The sequence below is a fragment of the Rhinopithecus roxellana genome, chromosome 16 (assembly GCF_007565055.1).
Source record: "Rhinopithecus roxellana isolate Shanxi Qingling chromosome 16, ASM756505v1, whole genome shotgun sequence".
Lineage (NCBI taxonomy): Eukaryota > Metazoa > Chordata > Mammalia > Primates > Cercopithecidae > Rhinopithecus > Rhinopithecus roxellana.
The window spans coordinates 109427317-109448343 of NC_044564.1; the positions used below are offsets into that span (position 1 = coordinate 109427317).

The 21027-nt window shown below is 37.0% G+C and overlaps 1 protein-coding gene across 1 annotated transcript in view; it reads left to right on the forward strand.

Moving 5' to 3' along the window:
- Positions 1-21027, forward strand: part of ERP44 (endoplasmic reticulum protein 44) — a 119820-nt gene that overhangs the window by 32137 nt on the left and 66656 nt on the right. The window contains exons 2-4 of the mRNA XM_010374130.2: positions 11373-11445; positions 13924-13963; positions 19559-19674. Of these exons, the coding sequence (XP_010372432.1) occupies positions 11373-11445; positions 13924-13963; positions 19559-19674 (229 nt within the window). The remainder of the gene's footprint in view (positions 1-11372; positions 11446-13923; positions 13964-19558; positions 19675-21027) is intronic.

Genomic DNA, 21027 nt, shown 5'->3' on the forward strand with positions numbered 1-21027 from the left:
TAGCCTCTTGCAAAAGTTGGTCAGATCTGTGAGGATATTAAAGTCTAGAGTGCCTTCTGCAGGCCACTGAGACTGATTATCTAATTTATACTGTGGCCATGCCACTGTGCAGAAGAAAATAAGCCGCTTTTGTTTTAGGTCTTGGCTGAGACCTAAAATCTGGAGATTAGCCAAGAGGCACCCCAGAGGGGATTTTCGGTCCTGTTTGAACTGGGCAGCCCCCATGATCCTGAGGCGGCAGTCCAGAGGCAACAGGAGTGTCCTCCCACTGCCACGTGGAATGCGGGGTATGGTGGCTTCCGGGGAGGTTGGACGTCTCCTAGTCCCCGGTGCCAGGGTCACAAGTGACCGACAGGGGCGGACGGGGGAAGCCCTGACGCGGCCGTGTTTTCGGGCAGGCTCCCGGAGCCTGCAGGACGGGGGAAAACGTACCCAGCAGTGATCGAATTGAGTCTTGGATTTGGTGAAAGGGCTCCCAGCTCGGAGAGGAGGTCCTGGCTCAGGGAGAGGAGAGCCTGCCCAAACTGGCAGGGGTCCAGGGAGGGGTCTCCTCCTGGGTTTTCGGCACCAGTGTAATGTAATGGGGAGCCGAGCAAGAGGACATGAGGCAGATGAGAACTGAGGTAGCTGAGGTAGCTTTTATTGGGCTCGTGGGCGAGGTTCACCTGTCCTCTAGGAGCAGGGCCGAGGAAGTCGCGACGGGGGCAGGTATCAGGGGCCTTTTATAGGGTGAGGTAGGCGGAGTCTGTAGGTTTCGGTTTCCTGAGTTAGGTTTCGATTTCTAAGGAATGACATGTCCAGGAGTTTGCGCAGAGCTGGGTGTTTTTGGCAGGCGTGGGCTTTTTTCGCACGCGGAAAGTCTTAGCAGAAAGTGAAGGGTGGGAAGTCCTAACAAAGGACCTGCCATATCAGGTGATACCACCATGTTGGGTCTAGATTCCTGCCTAACAATAATCTCAACTAATTGTATGTAACAGTTATAAAAACAAGCTTTTATGAGGGTTCACATTCAGAAATAAACAATGACAAATTGTTTAGTTTTGTTTTTTTTTAAAAAAAACTTGATCATGCATTACTTTTAAAATTCTCTTTGGCTGTAGAATGTGAAGTTTTTAATTTGAATTACATAAGCATATACTCTCTTTAAAACCATACTTGGGAAGTTTTGAGTTTGTTACAGGGGACTTATTTTTAAATCATTTGCCTCTTGGCTGAAATGAACTGTTACCAGATCCAAATCACCACTTAAAATTGCTTGAAATGTTTGTCAACCTCTTCATTAAAGCCCAAACAGAGCATATATTCAGTGGGCAATTTCAAAGAATCAGCATGAAGTTCAAACATTAGGAAATTAAGGACATCCTATACCCCATTACTTTAATTAATACATGTTGTAAAAATCTAAAAATCAGAAGGATTCAAGGTTTTAAGGCTGTGGATGACTCAGGGACTTGGAAGATTGCTCTTCTTACCTCTAAGGTTGATTGTCTGCCTCAAAGCTCCAGAAGATGGAGAGGTAGAGAACTTTTTGTAATCCTAGCACTTTGGGAGGTAGAGGTGGGCAGATCACCTGAGGTCAGGAGTTTGAGACCAGCCTGGCCAACATGGTGAAACCTCGTCTGTACTAAAAATACAAAAAATTATCCAGGTGTGGTGGTGCACACTTGTAATCCCAGCTACTTGGGAGGCCGAGGCAGGAGAATCGCTTGAACCAGGGAGGCGAAAGTTGCAGTGAGCCAAGATCATGCCATTGCACTCCAGCTTGGACAGCAAGAGCAAAACTCTATCTCAAAAGAAGAAAAGAGAGAGCAAGAGAACTTTTTTTGTTTTTTAGTTCTGTTTTTTAGAAAAATGAGTTCTCTTCCTTTGTCCCTGCTTGTTGGTCTTATCTCTCTACCTCCCAAATGGTTTTGAGGATTAAAGTAAACAGTATATTCCTAATTGTGCCAGTGTGTATTTCTTCTTTCTGTACCTCAATCTCACAGCAAGTACAAAAGTGAGGACAGATGTGAGCAAAGGAGATGGATTCCTAAATTCAGATTTCCTTTTAACACACCAAGGTCATTCTCTGATTAGCTTTTTGGCAAAAGTGCTTAGAAAGCTGAACTACTACGTGGTAGTGATGAAGATCAACCTTAGTGACCCTTAATATGTAAGAAAGCTTTGAAACTGTCACTGGGGGTATTTTAGACTAAATGAGAGATAAATCTGTTTGCTTTACAAAGCTAGTTAAAACAGTATGTGGCAGATGGGGCAGCATTAAAGATTCTTCTAATGATCATTAATTAGGATAGGCACCTCAACAAGTATATGGCCTCTCAAGGACTACTTCTGATCGATATTTAGAATTAGTTTGGTTAGAAGTAACCATGTAATTTTTAAAACACAGAGGTTTATTATTTTTTTTGGAGACAGGAGTTTCGCTCTTATTGCCCAGGCTGGAGTGCAATGGCACGATCTCGGCTCACAGCAACCTCCACCTCCCAGGTTCTAGTAATTCTCCTGCTTCATCATCCCAAGTAGCTGGGATGACAGGCATCTGCATCCATGCCCGGCTAATGTTTTGTATTTTTAGTAGAGACAGGTTTTCACCCTGTTGGCCAGGCTGCTCTTAAACTCCTGACCTCAGGTGATCTGCCTGCCTCGGCCTCCCAAAGTGCTGGGATTACAGGCGTGAGCTACTGTGCCCAGCCAAAAAATAGATCTTTAAAGTCAGCAGTGGATTAATACTTGGGACGTATATAGTGATAGGATCATTAGGGGATTTGGTAATGAAAATATTTTTACCCAAGAATATGTACAGTACTCTACTTAAGAAACTAGGAAGTCTTAGAGTAATTCTGGAACTAAGTGAATGTGAAAAATAAGTAACCCAAGGTTTCACTGAAGACAGTTTTTCCTTAAAGGCCATTTACTCACCCAAAAACAGTCAGGGCCACATGTTTAATAATGAAATAAAGGCATTCTTGGACATATAGGAGATATTTTCCTCATACTTTGAAGTATAGAAATGTGTGTGCCAACAGCAACAGCTAGTAAAAGGGCTAAAGATTGTTATATGTTAGCTGGATGTGGTGGCACACGCCTGTAGTCCCAGCTACTTGGGAGGCTGAGGTGGGAGGACTGCTAGAGCCCAGGAGGTGGAGGTCGCAGTGAGCCGAGATCGTGCCACTGCACTCCAGCCTAGGTGACAAAGCAAGATCTTGTCTCCAAAAAAAATAAAATAAAATAAAAATTATATAATTTAGGAGGTACCACAATCTGTTGAATATAAACTTTGAAAAATTGTTTAAAAGTTAATGAAAACATGGGTATTTCCAAAGTTTAGTAGACCAATACTATAGCTCACCTGCTATAGTATATTGCCTGAGTTTCTGTCCCTGTCTTGCTTCTCTGTTCCTCCTTTATCTCCCAAATACTTGACTCCTTGTACTTAACTCCTTGTCTCAGAGTCTACTTCTGTGGGGAGGCCAAATGAAGATAGGCTATCATTGTTTTCTGTAAAATTTCCTTTCATCTGATATGGCAGCTTGCATCCTCATGGTGTCATTTTACAAAATGTTTCTCCGTAGCCACTGTTTCTTAATGCACTAGCTTCTTGGACTTGATTAGATTGAGATAATGTTCAAATTGGTTGTTGTTAAGAATATTTACAAGTGGTGCTTTCTCTTTTGTATTTGCATCCCATCAAGAAGCAGAATACTTGGTTGTCCCACTTTTAGTGATGTTAAAAGATTGTTCAGCAACAGTGTGGATACACATTCATTCTGCACTAAATTTAATTCAAAGCTTCATGAAAGCCCAGGCAAAAAGAGAGTACTGACATACAAGTAATCTCATGGTTTAATGCCCAGCAGTTATCTTCTTTAGATTAGAGAGTATATAATGACTTTGCAGGAATTATGGATGACTCTTAAAATATTTGAATGAGAGAACCTTCTTTCTCTCTCTTATTTTTAATGTGAAAATGAAGTTCATAAGATTAATGTAACCATGTACAAATTATGTTTTTCACAGTGTCTAGCATGTTGACACTGTGATGACTCAGTGAAATATTTGTGGAATGAGTAAGTGAACAAAAGATGTATGTACCACCATGTATGTAGATTCTCTTAAGGTAACTTTCTCTCATCAAGTATCCTGGGTAAGAATTACAGTGCAGCACAAAGTAGAATGGTCACAATTCTTATCTTGACTTATCTTCAATTCCCATGCTTTGTTAGCACTGCCATTGCTAGAAGTTTGAGTTTTAGAAGAGCAAAATGTGGTGATTTTAAGAGAATAATTTTTTCCACACATTGAGAAGTTCACCCCCAGCTCTGAAAAGCTTTTTGTAACAAAAATATCCTCTTCGAAGGTCAGAGAAAAATACATTGTCTATTCCAGGTAAATTAGTTAATCTCCATTTTAAATACACTGAAGAACGAAACACAGATAACATCAGTTTTTAATGGAAATTCGTGCATGATCAAATAACTAAAATTTAAGAAAAAGTATGAATTGCAACAGATTTTGTTTCTTTTTATTTGTCCATGATTGTTTTTATTGGCAGAATTTGAGATTAAGGGTTTGTATTATCTATATTTGAACTTTTTGGGGGTGTGGTATTTGTTTTCTCAAATTTCTGCATCATATTTTGACTTATTTAATGAAGAAATCTTATAATTCTTCTAGTGTTTCTTTATAAATGCAGATTGGTTCTCACATGACCAAGATGGGTTGTGCCGATGCTATAGTAAGGTTGTACTGCTGAACAATTTAAGGGTTAAAGTAGCTTCCCAGTGTTATTCTATATTTAGTCCTATTTTTCCCCTCTTTGAACTTCTAGTTCATTATAATGCTTCTGGGAATGTGAATAGTGTGAGATGTGCCTTGATTGATACCCAACTTCAAGGCCCTTATAGTTCCTGTCAGCTTCAACTTGTTTTCTCCAGGGACATTTCAACATCTCCTGCTCCTTGAAGCCAACTGGAAACCTTTATACTTCTCTTGCCTGCCAGCTTAATGCAAAACTGAAAGTAAGAGTGGACTGATTGGAGTCAGAGAAGTGGCCCTCAGGGAGGAGAAGCAGCCTAGGTCTCAGGGCATTGGGACTTGGCAGATGGTAGGCTGACTTGTCAATCTAGATTAGAAATGGAAGATAACTGTTGTCTGGTCCATTGCTTGTTTTTTGCTATAGGAGAGACATAGTTTGTAAAGAAAGGGCTCTGAGAATCTCCCAACAGAAAGGCAAGTCAGTGAAAGATTTAGCAAAAATACACTAAGCTATTGCAGCAGAATGCCTAGCAGATGTACTGCCAACTGAGAACAGTAGTGCCACAGGGAAAGAAATGTCCCCTATCGAAGTTTCTATTTTATGACAGTGATTTCATGCAGAAATATCTGTTTAAGCTTTTTTTTTTTTTAGCAGAAGACAGTATACTTTAAAAAATTAACATCTATGTACATCTCTGATAGGTTACAGATTCATTCTACATTTTTCTAAAAGCACAGCAATTTGCGTGTCAATGCGTTGTCACAGATGAGTCTTACTTGTACTTGTGCTCATATTTGAGGATCAAAAACATCGTACAGAGTTTAAAATGCATTTACACGCTTGCTCCTAGAGTAAAAAAAAAATATTTCCAAAACAGTGTTCTTGAACTTTAGTGTGCATAGGAATCAACTGGGCATCTTACTGGAATGGAGCTTCTCATTCAGTAGGTCTGGAGTGGGGCCTAGTATTCTCTATTTCTCACAAGCTCGTAGGTGATACCAGTGTGGCAGTTTCAAAGACCACACTTGAAATATCAAGGTTTTAAGATATTGAGCTTTAAATAAACAAACTCACTAGAAATACTTCTGGTTTTCTAAACTCATTTACTAGGATATTCTAAGAAATTACACTTGACGCCTAGCTAATGCTTCTATGAATTAGAAATCTTATTAACAGAAGTAGTGTTTGATAACCTGTTTTACCTGACATTTTATTAGCCTCTAGTCCTGAAAGTCTCAAATCATTTATTTTCATGACTGAATTAACAACCTCAAATTATAATTCCATACAAGAAGTGTCAAATTTTTATCCACTAATGTAATATAACTCTTCTTCTGTTTTGTGGTAATTTATGGTTGATTTGCTTTCTTCTACTGCCCAGCTTTATTAGGGTATAATTGACAAAAATTGTGTATATTTGTGATGTACAATGAGATATTTTGATATATATATAGTTAAATAATTACATCAAGCTAATTACCATATCTATCACCTCACTTTTTTTTGTTGTTGTGAGAATATTTATTATAGAATCTCTTAGCAGTTTTCAAGTATATAGTACAGTAACGCATGGCGTGATGATGGGGATATGTTCTGAGAAATGTGTCATTAGGTAATTTCGTCATTGTGCAAATGTTGTAGAATATACTTACACAAACCTAGATAGTATAGCCTACTACACATCTGGGCTATATGGAATAGCCTATTACTGTTAGGCTGCTTGTATAGTATGTTACTGAATATTGTAGACAATTGTAATACAATGGTATTTGTGTATCTAAATGTAGAAAAGGCACAGTAAAAATATAGTATAAAAGATAAAAAAGTTATATACGTATATAGGGCACTTAACATGAATGAAACTTGCAGGACTGGAAGTTGCTGTGGGTGAGTCAGTGAGTGATGAGTGAATGAGAAGGCCTAGGTTATTACTGTACATTACTGTAGCCTTTATAAACACAGCAGACTTAGGTAATACTAAACTTATTTTAAAATATCTTTTTTCTTTAATACCAAATTAACTTTAGCTTACTGTAACTTTTTAACTATATGTTTTAATTTTTAACTTCTGACTCTTTTATAATAATATGGAGGTTAAAATACCAGCACATTACATAGCTGTACAAAAGCATCTTTCTTTATAACCTCATTTTATTTGCTTTTTTTATTAAAATTTTTTTTCTTTTTAGCTTTTTTGTTGAAAACCAAGACAAAAACACACACATTAGCCTAGACCTACACAGGGTCAGGATTATCAAGACATCAAGAGGCTCCAGGAATTTTTCAGCCTCATTATAATCTTATGGGACCACTGTCATATATGTAGCCTCTCATTAATCAAAACATTGTTATGCAGTGTGACTGTATGTGCTGAAGTGTCTGGAAATCATACCAAAGAACAGCTGGAGGAACCAGAAGAAATTACTAGAGGTTTATGGCAACTGTTAAGTAGTGATGAAGAGGGGTTTCTGCAATAGGTGGGAAGATCCTTTGTGAGATTCCTTCTAAGTCTGTGACTCATCACCAAGTGGTGTGCTTTTTGCTATTATATATTTAAAACCAAATTATAGTATAGACTTTATTTTTATTTGATGATCTCGTTTTCCTCAAACATGTTAAAATGTTTGTTCTCAATTTATATTTCGGGACCTTTTCCTCCTACTTCTCATATCCAATATCGTCTCTCTAAATTCTTAGTGTGTTAGCATCACTACCTATTCATCCATCTAGTCATTCATTTAGTTCATATTTGAATGTTTCTTGTGTACAAACAGGGTACAGTGATCTGTGGGATACAAAATTGAATAAAGTGGTCTCTACTTTCAAGGTACTCCCAGTCTGTTAGAGGAAGTAAGACACCAGCACAAATAACTGATTTAAGGATGGAATTAATTTGTTTCTTTAAGATGGAATAATATGTTAACACCCTATAGAAAGTGCTCTCGGTTTTCAGAGTGGGGAGGGATCCAAATTTTTAATAACCATCTAACGGAAGAAAATATTCTTTCCTTGCTGAAGAAGCTCCTGGTATTGAAAGCTAGCCTTTCAATTTTATTAGTCTTTTAAGTGAATTTGGGTATAGTATTTGCCATTTTACTCGTATGCCTTTTTATATAAGATCCCGTCACTAGGCTGAAATGTAGTAGTTGGTATAGTAAATGCATGGAGGACTTATCTAATGAATTATGGGAGATGATTAAAGATGCCACTCTGCTCTGCTTTCTTGGCAAGAAAATGAGCTAATAAACTGGAGGGAATGACCAAGTTGTAAAATACTTCCTAAGTTCATATCTGTATATTTGTATATGTTGTCTAAATATTTCATCATTAGAGACTATATTCTTCATAACTATTGAGATCTATGAAAATTTCCATATATTTTTGTTTTTAACATAAATTTAGAAGTTTTATTCAAGTCTAAATTGAAAAAAATATTAATGATCCCTATCAAAAGCTTTATGGTCTGGAGTCATACTTTATTTTACTTAAGCACTATAGCATTTGACACATGAAGATGTTTTCCTGGGAGAATCTTGTTGCTGCCCAGGGCTGACATGAAAAGAAACAATTTGTCAGACTAGTGGAGCTTACTAATAGTTCAAATAAACAACACGTCTTTCCCTTCATACTGCATATTAATAGAAATGTTAATGATAAGCTAACAGGAAAATGCCTCCTTTACACCCTACAGGGAGCAGAGATTACTGGGTCAGAGAGTTTTCTTGCTTTGGGCCCTCTTAACAAACAGAACTGTTAGCAAAATACCAATCTTACCATTTGCATATTTATTAGCACAGTGTGTTTAAAGTAATAGTTATCTATTTAATATAGCCAAATTGATAATTGCCTCATTTTTGCCATTACTTAGCATGTAAATGTTTTTCCCATGTAAGTGTTTCAAGATAAAATGCAATTTCCCTGTCTCTCTCTCTTTCTCTTTTTTTTTTTTTGTGAGACAGGGTCCTGTTCTGTCATCCAGGCTGGAGTGCAGTGGCACAATCATAGCTCACTGCAAACTCAAACTCCTGGGTTCAAGTGATCCAGTGGCCTCAGCCTCCCCAGTAGCTAGGAATACAGGCATGTGCCACCATGCCTGGCTAATTTTTTAAGTTTTTTTGTAGAGACGGGGTCTTGCTATGTTGCCTAGGCTGGTCTTGAACTTCTGGCCTCAAGGGGTCCTCCTGCCTTGGCCTCCTGAAGTGCTGGGATTATAGGCATGAGCCACTGTGCCCAGCTAGTAAAAAACTATTAACTTTAGATTTTAAACATATATTCATTCTCTCTACATATTTTGATAGACGATAATTAACTCTTCAAAAATATTTCGGAATAACCAAAAGAGTAGATTTGGAGCCCAACTCAAAGAAATGATAGATGTTTGAGCAATGGATATCCCACTTACCCAGATTTGAGGCAACACACACCATGCTGTATGCATTTGTGCCCTCAGTACCTAGTAGACACTGTAAATATTATTGAATTATTTAATGACTTGACTTTGATAATGCCAACTTCATTTTTCTATGATAATATTTTTCTGCCTTCTTGAGTTTTTCTTTAGCACACAAGTGTAAAATCTTGCTGTTATCAATATTATTGGGATCCACAGTTATGTAGAAGTGGTCAGATACTTATGAAGGCAGGATCTGTTATGAAGACATTGATAATGTAGAGTAGAAAAGATTTCTTACCCATCTCTAGGTCATATATGAGACTCCTATAATAAAAGGTAGACTAACAAGAGAAAAGCATACAAATTTATTTAATATAAGTTTTACATGACATGGGAGCCTTCAGAAATTATAACCCAAAGAAGTGGGAAAAACTTTAAAAATTCATAGGTTGATGAAGAGTGAACAGTTGTACAGACATACGACTGGACAAAGTGGGTATGATCTAATAGTAATAAACTGAGGGAACTGTTAGTTCAGATTCTTCTTGGCATCTCTGTGTCCTCAGAGATTGGGATATTCCTTTTCTCAGGGTCTAGAGGATATGTCTTTTAGGGGGAGTCTTAAGACCTACTTTAGAGAAATGTCAGAGAATTATTTTATGACCTGTTTTAGGGGAGAAGGGCAGGAGAAGGTCAGGGAGACCTTTTTGCTTCTGCTGTTTCCTCAAATGCCAACATGCTGTATTTTGGAGTAATGTGTCCTAAACCCCATCAGTAGTAACTAATGACTAGTGAGGGAAGTCTGATCTTTACAGTTAATGTTTGAGGCACTGAAAATAATGAAATTAGTTTTATAAGTCAAATATTTAGAGATTTGCAATTATTTAGCCTACTTTTAGGAGAGTATAATTTATTGGTTGCTAACAGACGTGATAGTTATTGGCTACACCGTTACAGTAATTTAAAAATAAGACTTACTGTTATCCTTAGGCCTTTCCTAAGAAAAGAATAAGTCTATAGAAATATATATATATAATATATAATTATATATAATACATTATATAATTCTATTACATATAATATATAATTATATTATATAATAATTTATATATAATATACATATATATATGGTTTCACCATGTTGGCCAGGATGGTCCCAATCTCTTGACCTCGTGATCTGCCCGCCTTGGCCTCACAAAGTTCTGGGATTACAGGCATGAGCCACCGCACCCAGCCCAGAAATATTTTTAAAATTTAGCTGGACTTATTTATATACTAGCATCATTGTATCTCTTTATAGCATTTAGATTGAATTGTTGGTGAATTATAAAAGTTTTAAGTCTGTTGTAAGTGCTGAAGTATTCAGGAAATGGGTGGGCAAAGGAATAATCTTCAGCACTTTGATGAGAGCCTGACGTTAGTTGTCATTCAGTAAAAAGCAATGATTTAGTAAGTCAATTTCCATACACAAACTCTATTTCAAACAAAAAACTCTCCAGGCAGCAAACACCAAGTGATTAAAGTTGGAAACTAAAAATAAAATACACTAAATTTTACTTTTTAAAATAAGTAAACATTTGCTAGTTTAGTTTAAAATTTTATATTTTCTTTGTTTTGCAGATGGTAGGCTAAGATTTTCTTTGATAAACTTGAATTTTGGATTTCAGGTTCATTGAAATGCAAAAACATTCTTATTTTCTTTTTAATAGCCTCTCATGTAACACATTGTTATCACCAATAAGTGAAAATTATACAGGAAGGGCTTTTGGTTTACAACTTGCAAAAGTCTTTCTTGCATTCTTCATTATTTTCTTCTGTCTTAGAAACATGGCAGGATAGAATCAGCAGACTTAGCTTTGGTTTTTGTATTTATACTTGAAACACTGATAATCTCATACATTTTTTCTTGTGGCACTATAAAGTTCTTGAAAGTATTAATTTGAAAAGATATGTATATTCTCAGTTTTCCTAATTCCTTAGAAGCTATTTTGTATATTTGCAAGTATAGAAAGTTTTATTTGATCAATTCTAGGTTTGAGAAGCTAGTATTTCTCCTATTTCATTTATCTAGTGAAAGATTAGACTAGATAATAAAGATTCAGTTCAGTTGATATATAATTTTCTAAGGAACAAGTGGAATCAACTTTATTTTTAGACTTTCCGCTTTTATGTATTTGCCTTTTGTGGACACATTTATTAATTTCTCATTTTTTAAATTTTCAGGTAACTTGGGTTTTTACTCCTGTAACAACTGAAATAACAAGTCTTGATACAGAGAATATAGATGAAATTTTAAGTAAGTACCTCAATATTTTTTAAGTGTACTCTTCTTTATAGAGAGTTAGTTTAAAACTCTTTCTAAAAACACACACACACAATAAAATCTCAGCTAGCACAGATCAAGAGCTGGCATTCTGATTAATTCCATGACTTTCTGAATTATCAAAGCACTTTTGGTTACTTTTCGTCTTTTTTATTTCTTTGACTTGATGTAGATACCATTCTTAACAATTCATGAAATGTTTTGATAATCCTACTTAGAGACCAATAGTTCTCACTGTACAGTACTAAATGTTAATGACCTTGGGACACAGTGTAGACTTTTTTTCCTTTTTTCCCTTTAATTAGATTGCCTACTCTGATCTCTTTTATTGTTATTGATCCAGTTAAGTTCAGTACTATTTTTATTTTTTGTTTTAGAGAAAGGGTCTTGCTTTGTCACCCAGACTGGAGTGCAGTGGCATGATAATATTATAGCTCTCTTCAGCCTTGACCTCCTGGGCTCAAGCAGTCCTCTTTCCTCAACCTTCCAAGTTAGCTAGGATTACAGGTATGCTCCACTGCACCTAGCTAATTTTAAATTTTTCTTGTAGAGACATGGTCTCGCTATGTTGCCCAGGCTGTTCTCGAACTCCTGGCCTCAAGCAGTCCTCTCATCTTGACCTCCCAAAGTGCTGAGATTACAGTCATGAGCCACCACACTTGGCCTGATAAGTTTTTTGCTGAATGGTTTGTTTGCTGACAATGTGGTTATGGATATAATTAACTTGAGAGAAACCATTTCTTGTTTTTTAAAAATAGTAAAGGAAAGGTGAAGATGTGGTTGATAGAAAATAATAACTTAGGAGCTTTAAGAAAATGTACAGTGTGCATAAATAATTTCTTTTTTTAACCCTCCATCTTACGCATGTAATAGAGGCAAAAGGAGTTACAACGTTCATTGAGTGTAATATATTATGTTCCTGGAACTTTAAATGCTAAAAGTCTATTCCTGTCTTATGGAGTCTCTTTAGAGGAGTGGTTCCATAAACTTTAGCACGTATCAGAATCACCTGGAACACTTTTTAATATCTATACTGCTAGGAAACTGCTAGACCCCTACCTAAGGATTTGCATTTCTGTGAGTTCCCAGGTGATGTTGGTGTTTCTGGTCCAGGAACCACAGTTTGTGAATCACTGCTTTAGAGCAAATAAGCAAGTATATAAAAAGTAACTTGACGGTAAAAAGGGAAGAAAGGAATTGAAACTCACATATCATTCTCACTTCTGTCATCTTTCAAATTCTAGAATATCTTTGTTTTTTTTCATGAGTGCTTGAGGAGTTTAAGTTTCTCTGAATTAGGGTTAGGCAAAAAGCGCTACATCTTTCTCATGTCTTTACATCCTGATATGCAAATGATGCTGTTCTCTTTGTAGGAGGGAATAACTGTTAAATGGATAGGAACCAAAAAATTGGCATCTTATGCAACACTGTTAGTTGTAGATTACTTGTTGCAACTAGGTGGGATATGTGAGGTTTAGAAATAACTTAGTTATACAGGTCTTTTCTGTGATGTGGGATTTTATTTGCAGAACTAATTCTCAGTTGTGAATATGGAAGATCAAAAAATAAAATACAGATCATTCCACTTTACTTTTTACGATAATAGCTTACTTGCCTTATCTGGGCTTAATTTCCCATTTGCTTTAAATTCATTTAAGATGCAATGAACGGAGCCCGGTATGATGTCTCATGCCTGTAATCCCTGCACTTTGGAAGGTTAAGGTGGGAGGTTGCTTGAGGCCAGGAGTTCAAGACAGCCTGGGCAATATAACCAGATCCTGTCTCTACAAAAAAATTCGAAAATTAGCCAGGTGAGGCCGAGGTGGGCGGATCACAAGGTCAGGAGATCGAGACCATCCTGGCTAACATGGTGAAACCCCGTCTCTACTAAGAATACAAAAAAAATTAGCCAGGCGTGGTGGCAGGCGCTTGTAGTCCCAGCTACTTGGGAGGCTGAGGCAGGAGAATGGTGTGAACCCGGGAGGCAGAGATTGCAGTGAGCCGAGATCACACCACCACACTCCAGCCTGGGCAACAGAATGAGACTCCGTCTCAAAAAAAAAAAAAAGTTAGCCAGGTGTGGTGGTGTTTGCCTGTAGTCCTAGCTACTTGGGAGGGTGAGGTGGGAGGATCATGTCAACCCAGGAGTTTGAGGCTGCACTGGGTTTTGATCATGCCACTGCACTCCAGCCTGGGCAATAGAGTGAGACCCAGTCTCCATAAAATAAAAGATGCAGTGAACTTATAAAGCATACAGAGAAAAGAGACAAAGTTTCCCATAAATTCTATAAGCTGTGCATGACTGTAGGTTTCTGAGTGAGAGATAAAAGTTACTGTGTTTTTTTAAGTGGACCCTTATATTGGACAAAGATCGTAATGAAACTGTATCTTTAATTATGTAAAAATTATTACAAATAACTTAGTTTATTTGGTTTTGTCTTTCAATTTCAGACAATGCTGATGTTGCTTTAGTAAATTTTTATGCTGACTGGTAAGTAATCTTGTTTGGGTTTGGGTTTGTTTTTACTTGCTAAAGGTTAATTTTTCTTTGCTAGAAAGGGTAAGGGAAGGCTTTTACTATTTCAAGACAGTATTCCATACATAAAGTCAATTAAGTTTCATCCACAAAGGAGGTAGTTTAATTTGGTAAGGATTTCTGTTTTAAGAAAGAAATAGAGCAGATTCTGTTATTTCATATCTTAAAACAGGTAACACATAACTTAAATATGACTCTCTCCACCCCCCACTCAAAGGGAACATATATTGCAATTCTGTATTTTTTTTTTTTAGATGGAGTCTTGCTCTATCGCCCAGGCTGGAGTGCAGTGGCCGGATCTCAGCTCACTGCAAGCTCCGCCTCCCGGGTTTACGCCATTCTCCTGCCTCAGCCTCCCTAGTAGCTGGGACTACAGGCGCCCTCCACCTCGCCCGGCTAGTTTTTTGTATTTTTTAGTAGAGACGGGGTTTCACGGTGTTAGCCAGGATGGTCTCGATCTCCTGACCTCGTGATCCACCCGTCTCGGCCTCCCAAAGTGCTGGGATTACAGGCTTGAGCCACCGCGCCTGGCCGAGGGTAGTGTTTGTAAGTCATGATTTGGGTATGGCAAGTTTAGAAGGAAAAATAATGTTGACATTTTAAAATTTATACAATCTGCTGCCTCTTCTACGATACCTTTACTCCTTCCCCTGGCTGAATCAGAGCCTGTCTTTTGTGTTTATATAGTACTCTATGTACCACTTTCTTTTTCTTACTAAATGTTTTGTCTTTTCTTATTTGTTTGTGCCCTAGCAAACAAACTTTGAGGGCAGAGATAATGGCATACTCAGTATTCCCAGCATCTAGAACAACATGGTGTATAGTAGATGTTACAGAATATGGCATGGAGACAGGAAGAAGGGAGATTTAGCTAGAAAGATTCTGAAACACAAGGGAGATTTAGCTGGAAAGAGTCTGAAACACTGGCATAATCTTTATCACTGGACACTCTGTATCTTATCTGACCCTTTAAGGCTTACTACCTACTAGCTGTGACTACCATACTCCAGGTCACAGTCCTGTCATTTACTTAGAATTCATGCTACAGTCTCCTCATTTCTTTTCTGTGCCTCTAGGCTTACGTATCTCCATTATGTTCTCTACAATGTAAGCCAGAGTTCTCTTTCTTACAGTGTAAATAAGATTAGTTTATACCCCTTCTTAAAACCCTTAAAATGTTTCCATTACCTTTGGGTTAAAGTTTAAATCCTTTACTTTGACCCAGAAGGGCCCTTATGAACTGGTCCCTTATTCCCTCTGTAGCTGTTATGTCTGGCCTCTCTCCACTTCCACATTCTGCTCCAGTTAAACTAAGCTTCTTTCAATTCCTGTAAAATTCTGTATTTCATCACTGGCCTGTTAGGTATGATATTTCCCCTGCCTGGATGGATCATTCTTCTGTTACCCATTTCTTTACTTAGTTAACTTCTAATCTTTCAAGTCTTAGATTAGTTGCCACTTTCTCCAGGTTATCCTCCTGGATCAATACACCTCCCCCTACTCTTGACTCTGATTAGGAGCCCTTCTGTTATTTCCCATAACACCCATACTTACCCAGTCATAACACTTGTAGGCTGTAATCTAGTTGGTGACTCCCTACTACATTGTTTGCTCTGTGAAAATACATACCCTAGTTTTATTTTCAACTTTAATCCACAAGCACTTTGCTTAATATGTGGCTGATAAGTACATAATGTCTACTAAATGAATGTATATATGGTATGATTATTTAAAAAACTTCAGTTTAAAAAAGTTGAAGATACACAGAGAAAATGCTATTTATAAAATATGTAACAAAGGTAGCATTTTTCAAGGTAAATTAGGGTTGTCAAGATGTATTAATAGCCACAAAATTTGGCAGAACATTATGTAGTCCAATCCATTTTAAAATAAGAAAACTGAAATCCAGGGGGAGTGAAGTACTTTCCCAAGGTTACCCAACTAGATGATGTCTGAAGAAAAACTAGAGCGACTTTCTCCTGACAGAGAGATTTTGTATGTTGCAAGAAAGAGTAATAGAACATGCTACTGGGATCTTTTGGAAAAAAAAAAAAAAAAAACTGAATTGGAAACGTGGACTAAGTTATTTGGGAAAACATTACCTCAAGAATACCTTAAGTTGTTAATGAATTAATACTCTTTTATACAGCTGAAAAAGCTTGGGTAATTGGCTGTAGGACATAGACTTAATACTATGTGGCCTCAAAGTCTAGACTCTGAGTTCCTTCTGGAAGTTATGGATGTGGCACAGTTTAATAATTCTGTAATAGAGGTGCTTAAAAATACTGCAGCTCCTCGAGTAATACTGTAGTAGGTGGTTAATAATGCTGTTTTGTGCCAGACTATTTAAAACAGATTACCTAATATTTATGGGTACATAGTAGGTATATATGTTTATGAGGTACATGAGATATTTTGATAGAGATGTACAAAGTATGATAATCACATGGCCGGGTGCGGTGGCTCACACCTGTAATCCCAGCACTTTGGAAGGCCGAGACGGGCGGAACACCTGAGGAGTTCAAGACTAGCCCGACGAACATGGTGAAACACCCCGTCTTTACTAAAAATACAAAAAGCCGGATGTGGCGGGCACCTGTAATCCCAGCTACTTGGGAGGGTGAGGCAGGAGGATTGCTTGAACCCAGGAGGCGGAGGTTGCAGTGAGCTGAGATCACGCTGTTGCACTCCAGCCTGAGTGACAGAGTGAGACTCTGTCTCAAAACAAAAACAAAAAAAACACACATCAGGGTAAATGGAGTATTCATCACTTCAAGGATTCATCATTTATGTTACAAACATTCCAGTTTTACTCTTTTAGTTATTTAAAAATATACAATACATTTCTGCTCACTGTAGTCATCCTACTAGATCTTATTCATTCTAACTATATTTTTGTACCCATTAACCATTCCCATCCAGACTCTTTACATAGGTTCTTTAAATGCTCAGAACTACTCTGCAGGTAGGTATTATAATTTCCTTTTAGGTTGAGGAATTGAGGCTCAGAAAGGTCATATGGCTAGTAAGTGGTGGAACTGGGATTTAAATTCAGGTATGCCTGACTGCAAAGCTTATTTCTTTCTCTAACTAGATCATATTAGTAATTGCCCTCAAAATGTCTCTGCAAAGACTTATCTATTTGTTAGATTTGTTAAGGATTGATTTAAGTACTAGATTGGAGATTAGGTTTAGATGACCGTTCGGCCCTTTGAATAGATCCATTGCTTTTGTGATGTTCCTTTTATAAACGTAACATTTTATTTCATTTTCCCTTTTCATCTTTTGATACAGGTTGAGTATCCCTTATCTGAAATACTTGGGACCAGAAGTGTTTCAGATTTTGGATTTTTTCAGATTTGGGAATATTTGCATTATACTTACTGGTTCAACATCACTAACCCCAAAAATATGAAATACAAAATGCTTTAATGAGCATTTCCTTTGAGCATCTTGTCAGTGCTCAAACAGTTTTAGATTTTGAAGCATTTTGAATTTTCGGATTAGGGACATTCAACCTGTATTAAGACAGGTCCTATTTTAAACATGAACCATGCTTACTTACTTACTGGGTGGCAAACTGGACAATCTAGAGAAAAGAAGCCCTTGATGTGTTTTTTTACGTTGCCCTTAAGCCATAAAGAGTCTTGCCCGCTCTTTCTTCACTAGGTCAGATCTAAATTTTTCAAGAAACCATTAATCAGCCCCTGATTAATGGGACTGCCTGCCTCCCCTGTCCTCCAGCTACCTTATTTTCTACAGAGAGTAAGAACCCGCAAACCTTGGGTCCTAGCCACTCCAGTTCCTCCATTCTATCAATTTATTCACTTAATACACATATATTGAATGCTTATTAGACTACATAGTCAAATAAGACACGGTCCATGATGTCCACAGACCCCACCCACTTATCCCTGATGGGAGAGATTTAAGAATGCTAAAAGAGGAAAGAGCCACTTGAAAGCAAGAGATTGAAGATACAGATGTGTCTCCTTGGTATATTCTAGGACATCTCCTTAGGAAGTCAGGTGAGTGGGCTAGAAGAGATATATATATATATACACACAAGAAGAAATAGGGAGGAAGTATATTGTTTGCATCCTTTCACAGGCTTTCCAATATTTTTATTGTATCAAAGCTAATATGTATGACCTAATTACATGTGGATTAAACTGTTCACTGACATCATTTAAGTAAATTATTTGGTGGAAAAGGGCTCCAGAAGCAAGAGTAGCAACTGTAGTTTGTTTACATATCCTTAATACTTCTTCTGTAAGAGAAAGACCATTCTAACTCAGCTGGTTACTAATACTGATTCTTCCCCTTCTTATTGGGTCCCTTTAATGACCTAGAACATAGTCATCCATGACATAATGATGTTTAGGTCAATGACAGAAGTCCCATGTATAATACCGTATTTTTACTGTACCTTTTCTATGTTTAGATACGTTTAGATACACAAGTGCTGTTGTGTTACAGTTGCTTACAGTAGTTAGTATATTAACATGTGGTACAGGTTTGTAGCCTAGGAGCAATAGGAGGCTGTATACCATATAGTGTAGGTGCATGTATACCGTCTCGGTTTGTATAAGTATACTTTATGATGTTTGCACAATGAAGAAATCACCTAATGGTGTATTTCTCAGAGTGTATGCCTGTTGTTAAACACCACATGACTGTATTTGTGAAATGTTTGACTTGATTAAGGGACAGTTAGAAGTAACAAGTTTATAGACCGTTGTGGGGTTTGTGCCTTGTGTTTAAAGTAAAAGAATAAAGAAAATACAGACAGGAAGTCTTGGTTAGGAATTTAAGATACTTGCTTCTAGACTTACTGTATTTAGTATATTTACAGATGTAAAAGCCCATTTAACAAGGGGTAAATTTTGAGGGGAAATAGTTCATTATATACTATATATTCTTTTAATATAACTTATTTATTTGGTATGCTAACTTGCCTGTGAGATTTGATAGAACTAGCCAGGTGGAGCAGTCTAATATCTGCAATACAGTTAAAATATTTTACACAGTAGTCTAAAATTTTACTATTTTGAGGTGGGAGGATCGCTTGAGCCCTGGAGATGGAGGGTGCAGTGAGCTGAGATTGCGCCCCTGCCTTCCAACCTGGGCAACAGAATGAGATCCTGTCTCAAAAAAAATTAAATAAAATAGAGAAAGCTAATTTCTTTCATAAATGTTCAAGCCTCAGTAGTTGCAAATCCTAGTAGTACTTCTTAGAGGGCTTATTTCAGACTTGTTTTATGACCTCTGCAAAAGATCCTTAGCTGTGTGCTCCATAATACTGGCAATTATCTTAAGATGAATAAAACCAAATTCTATTATACATTCTTAGAATTGGTATACAGTCTTTGAATTCAAAATTGTCTTCATCTCCATTGAACAACGTCAGGGTCCATGATTAAATTAAGTGTGTGATTATCTCGCAGAGTTGTTCATTGTGCCTAAATCAAATGTCAACGGGCAATAACTGAAATAAGATTTTATTACTTCTACTTTTCATTTCTAATTGGCATCCTTCTCTGTATATAGGTGTCGTTTCAGTCAGATGTTGCATCCAATTTTTGAGGAAGCTTCCGATGTCATTAAGGAAGAATTTCCAAATGAAAATCAAGTAGTGTTTGCCAGAGTTGATTGTGATCAGCACTGTAAGTACCTCCATAGGAAGTCTAGAAGAAACTGTCCCATCCCAAACACAGGCAGACATGCATAGTTTTTCTTTTCTTTTTTTTAAATGCTCTGCTTTTAAGTGGAGAACAAACTGAAAAGGTTCTAGTGACCTTGGTTAAATTGTTACTATTTAATTTTTATGTACTTATAACACTACTTTCCATTTTGCTTGTGTGAAGGTTTTTTTGTTGTTATTTTAAAAATTACAGTAGGTCAAGCATAGGGATCAAAATTAGCAGTGTTTTCTACCAAAGCAAATACCAAAATCAGTAAATAAAATTGAAATATGGTATTAGAAGAAAAAATGGATTTCTTTTATTTTAGAATCATGTGAAAATACTATTTCTAGTCATTTCAGATAAGATAGTCTGAGATTTTTGTGTGTTTCTGTTTTTGTAAAGATTCTGTGAAGATTGGTTTAGACTATTTTTGAGGTCTAATTAGCTGTAGCAACTGATTATAATTATTAAGTGTATTAAGAAACTTAGTTTAAGCTCTTAAAATCCAGCCTCTTGGTTTTGCTTGTCCTGGTGGAGCATTCTCTGTGAAATCTCCATGGTTTTTCGTATACATGATGGATTTCTCTAACTGGAACTGGTGATCTTGCTAGTGGTGTTTCCTCCTGTGTGCTCCCATTATACTTGAACTTTCCTCTCTCATCGTACTAAACTCATTGTATTTGGTAGTTCTGTTTGTCTTAGTTGTCTTATCAGCTGCATTGTCTGTTCATCAAGGCAGGAATTTTTTTTCTGTCTTTTTTTTTAATGCTCACTTTTAAGAGGAGACCAAACCACTTATTAATCTCTGTCTCAAGCATCTGACAGTTTCTGGGAGACAGAGACTGCTCACAAAAAGCTATTGCATTATTGGTTAAGTTGGTGTGAATACAGAACTGTCTCCCATTCTTCAAGTTTTCTACTTTTTATACTTAACCTGCTGATTAAAATTAGTGTGTGTGTACACACACCTAACTTTTCATTTTACTGATGAGGAAATGAATATGAAGTGGCTTAATCAGTGTTACGTAGCTCAATGTCTGCTCAAGCTGGAATTTGAATCCTGATTTTCTGACCAAATGCCTTCAATTGCTCTTTTCTGTTCCAACATTTTGAGGAGTTATTGATATAGCTTTGTGCTAGGCAGCAAGGCATTTTCCAACAGGAAATCATTTCACAGTCTTCTAAGCCCCACCCAGTATTTCTGTCTGCTGAAATTCGTAACTAGATAGGATGAAGGGAGCAATAAAAGGTTGTCAATACAGGCATGGGCTACATTTTCACACTGCTTTCCAGATCTTTTCTCTGACCTTTCGCTGACAGAGAACATGATGT